Source organism: Sorex araneus, chromosome 2 (genome assembly GCF_027595985.1).
Source record: "Sorex araneus isolate mSorAra2 chromosome 2, mSorAra2.pri, whole genome shotgun sequence".
NCBI classification, from domain to species: Eukaryota; Metazoa; Chordata; class Mammalia; order Eulipotyphla; family Soricidae; genus Sorex; species Sorex araneus.
This window is the reverse complement of record NC_073303.1, coordinates 221,797,365-221,816,866: the sequence shown is the minus strand read 5'-3', so window position 1 is coordinate 221,816,866 and position 19,502 is coordinate 221,797,365. Positions and strand designations below refer to the sequence as shown.

The window sequence follows — 19,502 nt, the reverse complement described above, 5'->3', positions numbered from 1 at the left end:
TTTCTTTATACTGGAGGTAGTCGCCCCAAAGAGGAATTGCTGGTTCATATGGCAGCTCAATTGTTAGTTAACTGAGAACTCTCCATAATATTTTCCAAAGGGCTTGAACCAGACAACATTCCCGCCAGCAATCAATGAGAGTTCTTTTCCATCACATCCCTGTAGTACAGATTGTTCCTGTTTTTGATATGTGCCATTCTAACTGGTAAGAGAGAATATCTAATTATTACTGGTTTCCCAATGATAGAGATGCATAGTACTCTTTTACACATCAGAGATTAGAAACAATCCACATCAAAAAGATTGTGGCAAAAAGAACTCTCATTCACTCTTGGTAGAAGAATTGACTGGTTAAACATTTATTGAAAACATTATATATATATATATATATATATATATGAATAAATCACTGTCACTGTCATCCTGTTGCTTGTCGATTTACTTGAGCAGGCACCAGCAATGTCTCTATTCCTCCCAGCCCTGAGATTTTAGCAGCCTCTCCTTACTCATCTTTCCCAGTGATCGGAGACTCTTTCAAGGTCAGGGGAATGAGACCTATGGTTACTGTTTTTGTCATATCGAATACACCATGGGTAGCTTGCCATGCTCTGCCCGTGTGAACAGGATACTCTCGGTAGCTTGCCGGGCTCTCTGAGAGTTATGTGTATCTATATCTATATCTATATACCTATGTATATATACTGGGGCTGGGTCCTTGGGGTGGGAGGATTCTCACCTGCCTCCCTCTGAGGCACCCCAAGTGAAAAGAGCATGGCATGGAGTTATATATATATATTTCTCAGTAAAGAATAGAGTTTCCATATGGCCCAGTGATTTCACTTCTTACTATTCACCCCCAAACTTACAAACATTCATTTAAAAGGACATATATGCACACCTTTTTCATTGTAGTATATAGTACAATTGTTAGGGTATAGAATCAACTCAAAGGTCCAACAACTGATTGTGTTGTTGATACGTTATACACAATACAATATGCATAATAAATAAACAAGATAAGGTATACACAATATGGTATACATAATAAAAAACTATGTAGCCACAAAAATAATGAAAACATGCAATTTGTTACAACTTGGAGGGAACTGGTGGATACTGTGTTAAATAAAGTTAAGTCAGAGGCAGGAAAAATATCTGAGATTGTCATTAATCTGTGGTATATATTATAGTAATGTTACATAGTAATGTGATATACAGTAATGTGACAAGGGATTGTAAGGTATTAAAGATCAGAAAATCCTTGGTTGATCGAAAGGTCACAGAAGAACATAAATGGAGATGTGAACAGAGACTAGCACATATCAAAAACAACAACAACCACCAATGTTGATATGGATGCAGGGAATAAGGGACACTCATTCACTGTTGGTGAGAATGTAGGTTTCCCCAGCTATCTGGAATTATGGATATTTTACAAAAAAATTGGAATTGAACTTCATTTTACCCAACAATTTCACATCTTGACATTTAATATAAAGACCCCAAAACACAATGCACCCCTATGTTCCTTGCAGCACTATCAATAATAGCCAAAATCTAAAAACAATACAAATATCCAAAAACAGAAGACTGGATAAAGAAACTATAGTCCATATACACAATAGAATATTGCTCAGCCATAAGAAAAGATAAAGGCATGCAATTTGTTGCTACATGGTTAGATGGATGGATGGATAAATATGGAGAGTAGTAAGATGAGTGAAATTAGTCAGAGAGAGAGAGAGAGAAAGACCAACACAGAATGATCTTTTTCATTTCTCATTGTAATGAAAATTTTTACCCAAAGCAATAAAAATAAAGAACATGAGAACTGTTCTTCAGCAGGAAGCATGCCACCTTGAGACAGCGAGTGTTTGGGATAGGAAAGGAAAGAGAATACTACAACAATGGTGGAGAAATATATTCAATCTGGATGAAGGGAGGGGGATAAAATATTATTCATGAAACCCTAGGATTGAGGTTTATACATTCAATTTCTAAAACCCAATTGTGGATAACTTTGTAAGTCATTGTGGGTTAAAACTAAAAAGAAGTGAATAAATAAATGTCATGGTGAATAGTAAAGGTGGTCCAGAGGTAACAGGTTCAAGGATCCAGGACCTTATATGTGTCAATGGTGTAGAGGCAACTATTTGTATTTATAGAATCTACTAAAGCCAATACAATTGTAAGCATGGAATCCAAACTAAAATAATTACACTTAAAAATGTGCCTATTAAGTAGGCAAGCTGGAAGAGAGGGAGAGAACCAGGGGCATTAGAGAAGTAATGTTGACACTGGTGATAGAATTGGTAGAATCTTGTATGCTTGAAATGATATTGTGGACAGATTTGTAAATCATGGTGTCTAAATTATATATATGTATATATATACATATATATATAAAGTGAGAAAATAGACAGTTCAACCAAAGTTTTCAATGAAAAATGAATGGATCAAAAATTGTGGCAACACAAAAAAAAAATTCCACATGGTGATTCAATAAAAAATTGTGGTACAAATATGCAATTAAATATTACTCAGATATAAGACAAGACCAAATCTTGCATTTTGCTACAACTGGATAGTCTTGTTAAACAAAATTAGCCAGACGGTGAAAGACAAACACAAAATTATCTCACTCAATTTTTTTGTATAATGAATCAAAAATATTGATAATTTTCAATGAAAACACCCATTTTTGCCTTAATGACAATAGCAGTAACAATAATTAATTAACCTTAACAGCCCTTTTCTGGTATATATTATTGATTGGTAATTAAGTATCTTCCACAGAGGGGTTGGAGTGATAGTAGGCAGGTAAGCTTCTTTTCATACAGTTTACCAGAGTTTAATCCCAGGCTCTGTACATGATCATATGAGCCTGCCAGGAGTAAGACCTAACACTTCCAGGTGTGGTCCAAAAATAGAAAAAAAAAAACTCGACATAAGAAAAAAAAGTCTAGTTCTAAATGTATTTTTAGTGCATCGTCACTGTCACTGTTACTGTAATCCCATTGCTCATTGATTTGTTCGAGCAGGCACCAGTAATGTCTCCATTGTGAGTCTTGTTACTGTTTTTGGCATATCGAATACACCATGGGTAGGTTGCCAAGATCTCCAAGAGGGTCAGAGGAATCAAAGCATTTTTAAAAGAAATATCAACTAACTATACATCTTTTCTAAAGCTGAAGAGAAGATAACAGTTTGCATTCATTTTTGAGTTTGTTTTACCATAATATCCAAAATGACAAAGATGTCAAAGGAAAATACAATCTAAGAAAATATTGTTCAGTAAGCTATGCAACATTTATATAATTAATGTAAAATTATAGAACATAAATATAGAACATAAAACATAACCAAGCATATTTATTTCACCCTATTCTTAATTTAACATTAAAAAAACTAACCATGTTATTCATTGCGTTAACAAAATATAATAAGTAATTGCTGTCCTCAACATCATATCCATGTTGGATATGATGTTGGATATGGATGGATATGATGGATATGATGTTGAGGACAGCAAGTAGCCATTTGTTCCAAAAAGTTGGACAATTAGTAATTCATCGAAAAACAAGAAAAATTTATCCACTTTTTACATAAGAATGTTTAAATGGAAGTCATAATAATATATATATCATGTAAAGTCTACTAAATAAGTTATGGCATCATTTTTTTTACAATTTTTTTAAAACCTAATGTTGTTTAGAATAAAAATGACTCATACTTTTTAGTATGGAGGAAATTTTTGATTGCTTATCTAAATTTAGTAGTCACATCTATGCTTTACCAGTACCTATAAGTATGAAATGAATACACAAAATAACAATTTATGTTGAAATTCATAGCAACCTAATCCTCCATATCTTCATGCTTAATGAAATTGGCAAATTGATTGAATACCAAAGTCTCTTTGGGTATTCTAGAAAATTGTTGTAAAAGAAGGATGAGACCTAGAGTTGTGGAAATAACTCTACGGACTCCTTAAATTCCTAGTACTGAGTGATTCCCAAGCACTGCTAGGAGTGGCACCCTGCACATTGATGAAGTCATCGCCCCTGAAAGAACGCTTTCAATATAGACATTTTAATGCAAAATTACATCCATTGCCTCCTTTTAAGTAAAAGAGTAGCTTATAGAATACTTTGTGTCTAAAACCATATTCGGGTATATAGAAGAACTGTTGTACCAAAATTAATATGTGCTTGTGATTAAACATAATATTATTTGGCACAGTGTACTGTGTACTGTGTTAATACAGTACTTCAAGGTTTGAGACCAAATGAAGAATCTCTTAAATACTAAAGTGTCATTTAGTATATCGCTATTTACAACTAGTGCTTCCTTTGAGATACTTGTTTCTGGTAAAAGTACTTATATGTTACTTTTGAATTAAAAAATACTGAAGTTTCAGGAATTTTCTGAATTATAAATAAATGTTACTATTTTTTCTTTATCTTTTTACTCACTTTCTCTTCTTTGTACGGCTGAACGGTATAAATGCATATGTCTATACATTTTTATACTGGATAATATTTTTAATTTACTGGCTATACCTTTTTAGCTAATATATGTTTATAAACTGTATAAACATGGGTGGTATTCTCAATTAAGGATAGGTCCACTCTTGTGTAACTCAGTCTTGTATCTAACCATCCCTAAAGGAATTAAAAAAAATCATCTCATGAGTGTCATTATCTCAAAGTATCATAGGTACATTATAAATATTAATTGTAGTCAAATGGAAACTAGATGGATTGCATAAACCGGTTGGTACACTTTTGTGTTTATCTTGCTATATTGCTTAGCTTTAGGGAAAGGAATACTTCATAAAAGTATGTCTTTTGAGCTTAAGGAGTGCTCAAATTTTATATCTTTCAGTCACTAACAGTAGTCCATGGAATTTGCTTAAAGAATTATGCTACCTACTGTAGTAAACAGTGACAGTGACAGTAGTAAAAAACTTGAAGCTCATATCAGAGCAACGTTTCTTTTTTTATGGAAAAAAGATGAAAAAAGATTATTTGCTTGTAGGAAATATTATCAAAAACATGCACTCAATTATGACATTTGCTTTGGGTGTGAGGTTTTTCATTATGTACTAAATGAAGACATCTCTGAAAGTATTTGTACATTTCATATTTTAAGTAAATTATGAAAAACCTGGTACTATATTTTTGGCTGGAATAAAAAGACACACCAGAAAGTAAGTATGCAGAAGTAACTACGTGTCAATAAATGTATTTTTTATTATTTCCCACTCATTGTTTTATCTTATTGGAGTTGCAGAAACCACTAAAGCAGTACTTTAAATTTACATTTTAATCGTTCAATCATTGCTCAAAACAATAGTGTTCTCTGCTTCTTTGGTAATTTTTATGTTATGAAAAAAGTGTCAATTTCAAAAAAGTTTTTAAGAGGTCAGAAAGAGAAACATTAAAAAAAACACAATGTAAGCCTTGGTGCTTATTAGCTACTGATTTACTATAGATGCAAAATAATACAATAAATATTAAGAACTTACATCGCGTATAAAACATTGTTTTCCAAAAATAGGAACAAATTGATTACATTTAAAAATTTTTGGTTACTAAAAATAAATCTCAAAAATAACTGTATTTATTATAATTATCCAGTCTTTTAGAGGGAAGGCAATGAAATATTTTGACATTGAAGTAAATAAAACCTCCTTATGTGTTCCTTATGGTGCTCAGACAAATTTAAGAGTCAAGGGACAAAGCGATAGAGATTTGTAAAAAGTCATTAGTAATACAAGATCAAGGACTGTTTCAAGCTTTTTTATTGAATTACAAAACTGATCACCAAGCAGTGGAGGGACGTTCAGCAGAGTGTCAGCAGAAAGGACAGAGGGACAGTGGTGAAGTGTCAAGGGCACTTTGATAGTAGAGGGGTGCAGCCACTATGCACATGAATGCCAAAAAATTGGTATCTTGAAATCAGGTTACCTAAGCCATAATACTATTTTTAATACACAAAAGTCACTGTATCACTGTCATCCCGTTGCTCATCGATTTGCTCCAGAGGGCACCAGGAACATCTCCATTTTGAGACTTGTTACTGGTTTTGGCATATCGGATACGCCACAGGTAGCTTGCCAGGCTCTGCCGTGCGGGCGGGATGCTCTTGGTAGCTTGCTGCGCTCTCCAAGAGGGGTGGAGGAATCGAACCCGTGCAAAGCAAACACCCTAAGGCTGTGCTATAGCTGCAGCCCAATAAATAAAAAAGGACTTCTTAATTTCAAGATACACAAATGACATAAACAGGTTGATATGTTAAAGAACCATGTAATTGATATGAATGATTAATTAATATCTCAGACTTCTGTTTGTTTCACATAATTTATAAACTTTTATTTAAATTCAATACAATTTTAGTCTATCTTCTTTTGATTGGAAACATATCTATTTCTGTTGCTCTCTTCAGAAGATTAAACAGAAGAAAAATAATCAAGGTAGTTATGATCAGAAATTCTAAGTAGGTCACCAGTATTCTCCAAATCATTTTAGACAATAAAATTTGAGAATGGTCTCAGAATTAAAACACAATTTAGGTATTTCTATTATAAAAGCATGGAATCGTATATATTGAGAACTACAGGCACAATACATTTATATAGAAAAATATAAAATGTATATATACATATATAATTTGTTTAAATTGGTATTTATGTATAAGCTAAACTCCTAATTGGTGAAATAGCTTTGCTTCACTGGAGTTATTCATTCCTAAGTTCCCAAATTCAACTTTTTTGCTATTCACTAATGCTTTCCTTTTTTTTTTTTAACCAATAGATCTTGCTCAAAGAAAATAAAAAATAAATCACATTATGAAAAACCACACGATGATTTCTGAGTTTGTACTCTTGGGCATATCAGACAATCCAAAGCATCAGATTGTAATTTTTGTATTTTTACTTATAACTTATGCACTAAGTATCACTGGAAACCTTATCATCATCGTCCTCACCTTGGTAGACTGTCATCTACAGACACCTATGTATTTTTTCCTCCGAAATTTTTCCTTATTAGAAATTTCATTCACCAGTGTTTCTATCCCCAGATTTTTGGGGTCAATCATTACTAAAGATAAAACTATTTCTTTTAACGACTGTTTTGCTCAGTTATTTTTCTTCATCTTCATGGGTGTGACTGAATTTTTTCTTCTCACTGCCATGTCTTACGATCGCTATGTGGCCATCTGCAAGCCTCTTCACTACACCACCATCATGAGCAAGAAAGTCTGCACTCTGCTTGTCTCTATCTCGTGGCTAGCAGGATTTCTTACCATTTTCCCACCACTCATGCTTGTCCTCCAGTTAGATTTCTGCGCCTCTAATGTAATTGATCACTTCTCTTGTGACTATTTCCCCATTTTACAGCTCTCCTGCACAGATACGCATATTTTAGAAAGGATTGGTTTTTACTTTGCTTTTGTGACTCTGCTGTTCACGTTGGCGTTAATAATTCTGTCCTACATTTGCATCATTGGTACTATTCTGAGAATTCCATCTGCTAGCCAGAGAAAAAAGGCTTTCTCCACATGTTCTTCTCACATGATCGTCATTTCAATTTCTTATGGAAGCTGCATATTCATGTATGTAAAGCCTTCAGCAAATGAAAGAGCATCACTGACCAAAGGAATAGCTGTTCTTAACACTTCAGTTGCTCCCATGTTGAACCCTTTTATATATACTCTGAGAAACCAGCAGGTAAAACAAGCTTTCAAAACTTTGGTTCATAAAATCGTATTGTCTAGAAATGAATAAAATTGTGTGCTAGCTGAAATTAATATCACTGTACAGATTTAATAAAGAAAAAATGAATTGCATCTTTTATAATATTCTCCAGTATACATTTCAAAGATAAGTGCAGTACAAAACTAATTTATTTAAGCTTTTTTATCTGAAAAACTACCATTTTGTGCCCTCCTTTCAAGATATTTGAGACTCTGTATAATCATTAATTTATAGTTATAAATAGAAAACCAGTAGATGCTATAGAATACAGATTTTTATTATGATGAATAAAATAATTTTTGTAATTATTTTAATACTTATGTACAAGCAAATGTAAATATTAAATGTATATTGAAATAAAGTATAAGTATTACATATTTAGATTAAGACACTGTCTTAATCAACTAACATATTTTTCTTCTGGTACTAATATAAGCTTCTTAAATTCAGATGAAATATAAAATAAACTTAATAGTTCAAAGACCATATTTTGCCTGTAATCTGTACTATCACGCTCTTATTCATGTACTTTTATATTTATTTTCCTTTCAAAAACATCTCAAAGACATGACACCCCAAACTTGAGTTATGTTATCAATCTTTATTATGTCTCCGTTATATGGTCTACATATTACCTATGTTTTATGTCAAAAGCAAGGAGAAACTATCCTGTGCCTAATGCTGACCTATGTACCATGCAACTGTAGCACTGTAGCACTGTAGCACTGTCCTTCCTATCTCCTCATCAATTTGCTCTAGTGGGCACCAGTAGCATCTCCATTGTGAGACTTTTTGTTACTGTTTTTGGCATATCCAATATGCCATGGGTAGATTGCCAGGCTCACTTTGCGCACAAAAGACTCTCGGTAGCTTGCTGGGCTTTCTGAGAGGGATGGAGAAATCAAACCTGGATTGGCTGCATGTAAGACAAACGCTCTACCTGCTGTGCTATCATTATAATTTGCTTTCTATAATCACTATATGCTATATATAGGATATAACATTATATAGTACAATATCTTATATGTCATATTATTATATAATACAATATCCTATATATAATATTATAGCGTGATTGTCTCTATTACAAATATGTAAGTTATACTCAAAACGTTGAACAATTTTCTTGAGAACATTGAACTATAATAGCAAATATGATAGCCTGATTAAAAAATAAATGTGTTTGTAATATTTATAATATACTTCATTATACTTTATTATATACTTTATAATAATTGAAATTGCAATGTTGATTAGAAAATAATAGTGTTTACTCAGTTATCTATATATTTGAAAGTGCAACTTCCCTAAGTTTTCATAGATTTATTAAGAACTAGCACAAATGTATGGACTTTTAAAAGCACACATTACCTATTTTTGAGTAGTATTAGAGTATTATAGTCAGGGAATATATTGAATCAGTATATTTTTCATAAAATTAGCATTGTTCTTTCAAAACAAAACATTCTCAAGTGCAATTGCTAGTGACCAATAAAGTAAGTAGTGGGGAAATATAATGGACAAGCAACAGGCTACTAATTATTTTTATTGAAGATAAATTAATAAGAAAAGTTAACATATGTATTTTAATGTAATATAGATTTCAACTTCGCAAGATAATGTGTAGTGTTGGGTAGAAAGATGCATAAAGAATCAATGTTTTTGGCTGCTAATGTCTCTCTGAAATAGTATTAAGCTAGTATCAATAGTATTAAAAGAACAAGATTCATATTAATGTTTTTGCTTCTTATTTTGCTTCTTTTGTGGAGGTCATGCCTGACGGTTCTTAGGGATTACTCCTGACTCTGTATTCAGGGATCACTTCTGGCTGGACTCGGGGGTCATCTGTGGTGCCATGATTTCAAGTAGGGTTTACTGATCTTAAACCTGAACTTTCTCTCAGCCTCTGTTTATTACTTTTTTTTTTTTCTCATTAGGCACTGTTCCCCAAGCTTCCTTTTCCAATTTCAATGCTAACGTGTATTATGTTTTATATTCCTTAGTGTTTTGTTTATATTCCTATTCTAGCAATTTTGATTCACTGAATTAGTCCCCTTGAGCCAACGGCAGGGTGAAAAAACAAAACACCAAGCAGTTTTGGTCTACATATAATTTTTGCAGAAATTGTGTCAGAGTTTTAAGACATCTATTTTTTTCCCTCTCCTTTCATACTGCCTCTTTCCCACTCTATAATCAAGAAAATTTATCCCTCTGGATAAAATGGGTCATTTTAAGATAAAAACAGTTCCAATAGAAAGAAAAATTATTTAATGGGAGAGAGAATGCATATTTTCAGAAATGCTGGTTTTTCTGGATTATGACATGGAAATTGGTAAAATATTCATATGTAGTACATGATTTTGTATGTCAACAATTTTGAGTATCAGTGAACTTAAGTGAAAAGCAGAGGTAAGTCATTAGATAAATGGTAATACAATTCTCCTAAAGCTCATTGATACAATATACATGCTCAACTTGGATCAATTTAAATAAAAATGAATAGCAGTTGCATTGAGAAACTAGATGCATTTTTGAAGTGCACAAATAGGGTTATTATGTTTTTATTCATGAACTTATTTATTATTGATTAAATAATGGCAAGGAATTGCTCTCTCTGCATCTGTGTTTCTATTGAAGTACAAAATATATTTTAGAAATTGTTTAAGAGAATAGAGAGAGATAGTTTGGAGTTATATTTGAATTTTCAAACTTTGCAAACAAATATGAAGTGTTATACACCTAAAATATGAGTCTTAGTTCTTTATTTGTAAAGTAACAATTTTTTAATATTGCACAATGGTTAAATTAAATAAAATATTAAAATATTTGTATTTCTTTGGATTAAATGATAATGTTCTGACAAAACCACAGTGGTCATGTATGCACTTCTCCAAACTTATAAATAATTTCAGAAAATAGAAAAGTAAATATATGATTTAAAACATGTCATAACATGTTATAGATTGCTCTGTACATATAGTATTAAATCTCAAAAATACTCTGAAATTTAAGCTCCACTTAAATAAATAAAGGAAGCTAAAATAATTAACTCATTCAAAGTAGCAAATCTAATAAGTGATTCATTTTTTTCAATACTTATTTCTCTAACTGTAAAGTTCAACTACTTTCTACCTTATAATATTGTAAATAATAAATGCATGATATTTAGATTTTATTATTCTTAGGTACTTATACCTTTGTTTAAATTATAGATGCTTAGTAAAAGAACTTAGAGTATGAGATTAGATAAAAGTTGATATTTGCTACAACTCCCATAAATATCAGCACTAATATTTCTGAAGGTGTTATTAAATATGGCTCAGATAATCTTTTTCCTTGATTTGTCTCTTTGAAGACTGATGTATTTCATAATTATTGAAATAAATAAGTAAAAATTATTCATACTCAGTGAAATAACTTTCAAAATTATTATAAAAATGATGAAAACAAATTATGATGAAATAATATTTCCAGGATTCAGAAAAGATAGTATAGCAGGCAGGGCATTTGCCTATTTTGCAGCCCACCCAATTTGATCCTCAACATGTCCCGTATGGTACTCTGAGCACTGCCGGGAGTGAACTCTGAGTGCAGATCCAAGAGTCAGACCAGAGCACAGCTGGATGTGGCCCCCAAACAAAAATGAATACATAATTTTAAAAAGGATTCTGAATGGATTTCTTGAGGATTCTTTGTCCCTACAACATTAAACTGTCTTTTGTTCTCTTCTTTATTTACCTAAACTCTAACACCTAATAAACTCATACATTAGAAACCGACTGGTATGATCAACAAAACTCATTGCTTTGTATATATGATTTGTGAAATTTGAATAATGACCTCTAGTGAGTTTCAACTGAAGATGAGAGAAAGTAAGCATAAAGTTTAAAATATTAAACTTTCAAAGTTGTTGCATTAAAAGGAATAGCATATAACACAACACTAATATCATTAAAACCACACAACCAGAAATACAACACAAATCAGTTTAAGGTGTTATATTAATTTCTCAAAGGGATATCTTTTGGTTAGTCTGACAATATTTTCTGATGTAGATAAAGTCCATGTTAGGGAATCAAGTAAATAATCAATATCTGGTTTTTCTTGATAGCTATTATTAGTAGTAACCTAATAGTAGGGATTTGGGAAGGGCAGTATTTAAGAGTTTTCAGAATGCCTAAAGGCAATGCTTGCCATCTGACTTAACAAGTATGAGGAATATTTTAACACCTTGATTGACAAATATGGAGGATCAATTTTAATTTTCATTTGAATTGCAAAGATGTTGGTTTCAGGGTTAAAAAGCAATAAGAGTTCTTTTTATAAAGTGGATGAAAATAAACATGAGAAACATTATTCTAAGGTAAAGTATTAACCAGGATTTATAGGGCTGGAACGATAGCACGGCGGTTAGGGTGTTTGCCTTGCATGCAGCCAACCCGGGCTCGATTCCCAGCATCCCATATGGTCCCCTGAGCACCACCACCGGTAATTTCTGAGTGCAGATACAGGAGTTACCCCTGTGCATCCCTGGTTGTGACCCCAAAAGCCAAAAAAGAAAAAAAAAACAGGATTTATAATTTTAAAGGCTGAAAAAGCTCATTTAAATGTTTGGAGATATGGGGCTGGAGTGACAGCACAGCGGGTAGGGCGTTTGCCTTGCACGTGGCCGACCCAGGTTCGATTCCCAGCATCCCTCATGGTCCCCTGAGCATGGCCAGAGTAATTCCTGAGTGCAGAACCAGGAGTGACCCCTAAGCATCGCTGGGTGTGACCCAAAAAGCAAAAAAAAAAAAAAGGTTGGAGATAAAATTTATAATCTACGTGGAAATATATAGTGTGGATTAAGGGTGTAGGAATCAGGGTCTGGATCAAACGTACAACAGTTCTGGCATGAGTAATGCACATGACCCCTAGGTTCGAGCTCCAGGATGTCATATGGTTTGGAGTAATTCCTGAGCACAGAGCCAGGAGTAGTCCCTGAATATTGCCAGCCATGGAAAGACAAATGTTTTAGGAATCATATGATTATTTTAAAAAAGAGTTTACTTCAAAAGTTTGCATAGTTAGTGAAGGAGTGATCATAGTTTTATCTGATTTTTCTAATTTATTGTTGGTAAATAAATATGATTGATTTAATTTTTGAAAAGGTTTTCATGTAAAAACGATTCTTTTGCTCTAATTCTATGATATTGAATCATTTTTTGTTAGCATTCTTTCAAGTGATGCAAGTGTTAATTTTCACTCAAAAACCAGGTGTTCAACCGTTCTTTCACAGGCTTATTTGTTGTAAGTGAACTATGATGGATTGTGGTACCTGGGGCAGCAGAGGTGTGGCCCAGTGTCTTCTCTCCTACTCTTCCCCAAACATACAAAGTCTTGTAAAAAATATTAATATGTAATAAAGTTGTGGTAATATTCAGAAAGTGTTTAAATTAACAGGAAACAAGAGAAAATTAAATATTCAAAAATGCAATACATTTAAATCCATTAACAATATTTTTGTAGGATTATGATATAGTAATATTTTTCTAAGAAAGGGAACATGAAATGATGAGATTTATTTTTAATTACAGTAAAAATTCAGTAACTTTTTTTTATTGAATCACTATGAGATACCCAAATACGAGTTTGTTTATAATGGGTTTTAGTTATATAATGTTCGAACACTCATCCCTTCCAGTATACAGCCCAAACCAGTGTATACTTTCTACCATGAATTTCACAGTTTCCTCCCTGGCTCCTACCTCTACAGTAGGCACTTTTCTTTATATCTTCTTCTTCTCATTCTCCTTTTTCTTCTCCTTCTCTTCTTCTATTCTCCTTCTCTCCTTTTCTTCTTTTCTCCTTCTCTTCTTCTTTTTCTTCTCCTCCTTCTTCTCTTCCTTCTTCTCCTCCTTCTTCTTCCTTCTTCTTCTTATTCTTCTTCTTCTTCTTCTTCTTCTTCTTCTTCTTCTTCTTCTTCTTCTTCTTCTTCTTCTTCTTCTTCTTCTTTCTTCTTCTTCTTCTTTCTTCTTCTTCTTCTCTCATTTTTCTCTCTATTGTTACCTCTCTTTTTCTTCTTTCTCTCTCTTTATCCTTTTGGGCATTATGGTTTGCCCAATACGGATGCTGAAAGATTATCATTGCAATCACTTGACCTACTTTCAGCACTCAGTTCTTTTCCAGAGTAATTATTTCTAATTCTATAATAAAAATTTTGGAACACAGATTTCCAATGCCATTAGTTACTGTCAAAATTTAACTCTGAGGTTCAAACAAAATCTTCTTTATTTTGTGAAAATATACTTAATGTCTTACTATATTTATAATATAAACATTAAATATATTTTATGTTTTAATATATTTATTATATATATTTATTCTGTTACAACAGAATAAAGTAAAACCTTTCAATGAAAAGAAAAATCATTTTGCACAAGATGAAATATGCACAATACATAGCCTATAATTTTGCATCAAATAGAGAACTATATATGTTAGCAATATGTGATTTAGAATATACCAAACATTAATTACTTAATCAATATGTTAATTTTAGTTTTTTTAGGCACTGCATTATATTGCATAGGTTTGAAAGTAAGAATCTACTCTACTTCCAGAAACACATAAAGTAGTTAACACACAGGTAATTTCATCACTAAATGTGTGATGGCTTGATAAGAATGAGTGCAGATCGACTTTTACATGTCTCATACACTGGGTACTAAACAGCACTGTGAGAATAAGTTCAGAGCTAATTTTCAGTGTCATTGCAATCTGTTTCTTAAAATATATTCACTTTTGTTTCTATTGTTTAATATGTACCACATAATTTTCACAAATGTGTTACTAATTAGGTAAAGGACAATGAAGTGGCCATTGTGGCAACATTGAAAGAGTGCAAATATGCTGGCATTTCTTAAATGTGGACATCGAATCTTAGTGGAAGATGAGAGAAACTAATTACCTTGGGCGTTTTGGCATCAAAGACAGAGTGAAGGGACAGATGCTCCATAATGGGTGAGCTCTGCATCACGGCGTAAAGTGAAAACACAAAGTTAAGATTCACTTTCCTGGAATGACAGGTACTATATAATCAAGTAATTTATCTCACTGGGGAGGTATATTCAGACCATTCTTTTGTAAGCCTTCTGGTGTCATATTTATTTACTAGTACTTACATATAAACTTTTATTTATTTTTATTTGTTTATTTTTGGCTTGGGAGCCACATCTGGTGATGTTCAGGGTTTACTGCTAGCCCTGCATTTAGGAATTACTCCTGGTGGTGCCACAGGTCCATATGAGATGCTGGGGATTGAACTGGAGTCTGCTGCTTGCAAGGCAATTGCCTTACCTTCTGTACATAGTCTGGCCTGTACACAATCTTTTAAATAGCATACCATAATAATCCCATAGGTTTTCAGTTCAGTTATTAGAGAACACTTTCTCTACAGAAAAGAGTTAAACCTTATAGGGGCTTGAGCCATAGCACAGCGGGTAGGGCGTTAGCTTTACACGTGGCCGACCCGGGATTGATTCCTCTGCCCCGCTCGGAGAGCCTGGCAAGCTACCAGAGTATCCCACCTATACGGCAGAGCCTGGCAAGCTCCCCGTGGCGTATTCAATATGCCAAAACAGTAACAACAAGTCTCACAATGGAGACATTACTGGTGCCCGCTCGAACAAATTGATGAGCAACGGGATGACAGTGACAGTAATAGTGACAGTGACCATATATTAAAATAATGCATCAATTAAACTATTAAACTCAACTTTCCTGGCTAGCACATATCTCTCTGATAGAAGAAAATTACTCAATGCAATGATGATGTTAATCACGTTGTTATTATTTTAAACAGAAAGGGAACTAACATATTGGAATAAAGATCCTAATTTTGACAAAGAAGTAGCTGCCAGGATTTCAAATGTAATCAACCCAGTCTTAAATCTGCTCAGTTTATTTTTTTTTTCCCTCTGGCCTTTCTTCCCTCTATCTCAGTCATCAGTTGCTGCTGATATTAATGACTTATTATTTCTGATTTCCCATGAGGCATAGTAGAAAATGAAAATGTTTAATATTAAAAAAATCTGATGTACCAGGACAAAAGTGGTTAAAAAAAAAAGCCTGTAAAGTGGAGTCAGAGAGAGTGATCCTGGAGTAGAGTGAGCACCTCAAACCAAATTGATGATACTGCTATAAAATGTATATTTTCCATTTTCTATATCACTTTTTCTCATAGATCTGACTGAAGAAAAATAAATCAGCCACTGAGCAATGAGAAACCATACAGAAATAGCAGATTTTATTCTTCTGGGACTGTCCGATGATCCAAAATTTCAAGCTGTCATCTTTATATTTCTTCTCATTACTTACATGCTCAGCATCACGGGGAACCTGACAATTATCACGCTCACTTTGCTGGATTCACACCTTCAGACCCCCATGTATTTCTTCCTCAGAAATTTTTCCATATTAGAAGTTTCATTCACAACTGTCAGTATCCCCAAGTTCCTGAGTACTATTATTTCAGGCGATAAAACCATTTCCTTCGGTGATTGCTTTGCTCAATTATTTTTTTTCATTCTCTTGGGAGTCACTGAATTTTACCTGCTGGCTGCCATGTCCTATGACCGTTACATTGCAATCTGCAAACCGCTGCACTACATGACAATCATGAGTCGCAAAGTGTGTGTACTACTTGTCTTCTCATCGTGGTTCATTTCCTTCTTAATTATATTCCCTGCGCTCTTAATGCTCTTAAAGCTGGATTACTGTAAATCTAATATTATTGATCACTTTACCTGTGATTATTTCCCCCTTCTGCAGCTTTCTTGTTCAGACACAAACTTCCTTGAGAAACTTGGGTTTGCTTGTGCAGTCTTTACTCTAATGTTCACTTTGGCATTAATATTTCTTTCCTATACATACATCATCAGAACGATTTTAAAGATTCCTTCTACTAGCCAGAGGAAAAAGGCATTTTCCACGTGTTCCTCCCACATGATTGTCATCTCTATCTCTTATGGCAGTTGCATTTTTATGTACATCAAGCCTTCAGCACAAGAAAGGGTATCTTTGAGCAAGGGAGTTGCTGTGTTAAACACCTCAGTAGCTCCTATGCTAAATCCTTTTATTTACAGTTTAAGGAATCAACAAGTTAAGCAAGCTTTTATGGATATGGCAAAAAAATCTATCTTCTACAGACAAATGAAATAATATAATGAAATAATTTAGACACACTGCAGATTAATTTTAAAAGTATAAACATAAAAATTTTAGTAAGCTCTTTAACAATGTAATTCTTATCATCATTGTACAATTTCAGTTTTTTAATAGTTTATGAATGCTTCTGTTTAATAAATTGTTTTTAATTTAAATTTTATTTTTTATTGTTTTTCTGATATTTCTCTGAGTACATGGATAGATGCTACTAATTAATAATATTCTGAAAAGTAAAATAATCCAAAAACCTATTCTGAATTTTGTTTAGCAGAAAATTATCACCAGATTAAAGAGACACATTTATGAATGAAGGATATTTTGCTTAGTATGTTAAATATGTAATTTTATTGTTTTTTCATTTGTTGAAACTTTCTTTCAGCATTTTATAATTTCTTTATAGGAAAAAAGGAAATGATATGCAACTTATTCAAAATGTAACTGCTTGTATTTAAAAACCAAGAACAATATTTTCTCACTTTAATAGGTTATTCAACATAACATCTATTAATAAAAAATAGATTAAAATATATACTTTTGTAAGTATTGGATGGTCAATTGCTTTAAATATTTTCAAATCCTGTGCCTTAATAATGTGTATGTATATGGAGGTATCTATCAATCTATATATAGACAGAAAGATAGATACCTCCTTAACATGTATATAGGTTTGCATATATACATAGAACCTTTATTTATATATGTTTACCTATATATATATTATCTTATATATATTTGACATAGGCAGATAGACAGGGAAGGTCCCACATGAAGATGGATTTCCTAGGAAGTAATTAAACCAATAACCTCAATCTACAAAGAGCTGACCTTTTCAGATCAGGAGCCTGGTGCCAACAGACCCCTAGACTTCCCCCTTTGAGAGAAGCTTAAGCAGGAACAAAGGCCAAGGAAAGGAATTTCAAAGAAGACTATCAACCACTCTAAACCCTTGGCAACCACCCTAGCAACAGATTCTTGGATTCTTATATAGCTAGAAGCCCCATGTAGGGCAGTGTGGGGAAAAAACAAAAACAAAAACAAAAAACAAAACAACAACTTATAAAAGCCACCTTGAACAAAGGATGTGTGCACATCTGCTGCCCAAGTCCATGTGCTACTTGTGCCCACATAGACAGGCACAAGTGGTGCCCAAGCACATGTGTCACCTGCAGCTCCCCTCTTGAGCTGTGTACTGGGGCTCTCTCTGCTTTTGGAGAAGCCCATGTTCTCTCTTGAGCATGTTACTCTCTCTCCTCTTCTCTCCCTCCTCCCCTTACTCAAAACCTCCAAATAAAATCTGTTTTTACTTGACCGCTCATCTACTCATGAAATTCTTTTCTGTGAGGTAGGATAAGGACCCAGAAATCCTGGGTAAGGTCTACAACTGGCTTTATTTTACTATAAAAAGTGATTCCTTGCTACAGCCTGAGTTCATGGCTCCCTGAGAAATTGAGTGGTGGGATTAATTTCTGTGATGAAAAGATCAAGGGGGAATCAGATGGGCTTGACAGTCATCTACTGGGGCTGGTTCATGCTGTGTAGAGGCTCATTGCATACTTTATCAGTTTGAGCCTTCACAGTTGGTCACAGGGTAGCAGAGATGGATGGGGACAAAGTGGCCATCTTCCTCCTCCCTGCCTCACATAAGCCATCCGTGGGGGCCCACTGACTTCATATTCACGTATTTTAGTATCACTGTATCACTGTCATCCCATTGTTCATTGATTTGCTCGAACAGGCACCAGTAACATCTCCATTGTGAGACTTGTTACTGTTTTTGGCATACCGAATACACCACTCGTAGCTTTCCAGGCTCTGCTATGTGGGCGAGATACTCTTGGTAGCTTGCCGGGCTCTCTGAGAGGGATGGAGGAATCAAACCTGGGTCTGCCGTGTGCAAGGCAAATGCCCTACCTGCTGTGCTATCTCTCTAGCGCTATATTATAGTATATAGATCATATATACATACATTTTTTACAGAAAATGAAAAAATAACATAGATATATAGAACCATTTTACTTTCTCCAATTTTATAGATACTACACTCTGATTCTGTAAAACTTTTTGATTAGTTTGAAATACCATGTATCCAAGTTATTTTATACTTAAACAAAATAATTTTATTTTGTAGAACATAAAGGCTTCTAAATAAAGCATAATTTTCATTTATTCAAAAAATTGAGATTTTTTTCATCTACTAAATTACTGGTGCCTGCTCGAACTAAATTATGCTTTCACACATTCTACTTAACCTTAATGAGTACTTAAAGTATTTTACAAGGAATTTGTGTGCGTGTGCGCGCGTGTGTGATTGCAAGTGTGTGTAAAGTGGAATGGAGTCATGGATTAAAAAATACACTCTAGCTAGATTGCTTCCTGCCATTAGGTTTTAGGTCTGTTGATTTCTGACTTGAGAAGGATTACACACTCTAGTGAACTAGTAACCCAAACTTTCCTGTGCTTCTTTGAAATCATTTTTAATGGAATAAAACAAATATTTGAACTTAAAAAAGTAAAAAATACACTATATAAAACT

The 19,502-nt window shown here is 33.4% G+C and overlaps 2 protein-coding genes across 2 annotated transcripts; both read left to right on the top strand.

Annotated features, from left to right (window-relative positions):
- Positions 1-6,853: 6,853 nt before the first annotated feature.
- On the top strand, positions 6,854-14,678 carry LOC129402229 (olfactory receptor 6C3-like). The gene is made up of 2 exons (XM_055127927.1): positions 6,854-7,735; positions 14,602-14,678. Exons 1-2 carry the CDS (start codon positions 6,854-6,856, stop codon positions 14,665-14,667), a joined length of 948 nt encoding a protein of 315 aa, XP_054983902.1. The 3' UTR covers positions 14,668-14,678.
- A 1,343-nt stretch (positions 14,679-16,021) lies between these two features.
- Positions 16,022-16,963, top strand: LOC129402230 (olfactory receptor 6C1). Its single transcript, XM_055127928.1, has one exon. The coding sequence runs from the start codon at positions 16,022-16,024 to the stop codon at positions 16,961-16,963; it is 942 nt and encodes a 313-aa protein (XP_054983903.1).
- The last annotated feature ends 2,539 nt before the right edge of the window (positions 16,964-19,502 follow it).

Bases quoted from the DNA above. Each gene is read 5' to 3' on its own strand.
- LOC129402229 (XM_055127927.1), top strand. From the start codon at position 6,854: ATGAAAAACCACACGATGATTTCTGAGTTTGTACTCTTGGGCATATCA. The intron at 7,736-14,601 runs GTAAAACAAGCT...GTTACTAATTAG, and splicing joins ATACTCTGAGAAACCAGCAG to GTAAAGGACAATGAAGTGGC.
- LOC129402230 (XM_055127928.1), top strand. From the start codon at position 16,022: ATGAGAAACCATACAGAAATAGCAGATTTTATTCTTCTGGGACTGTCC.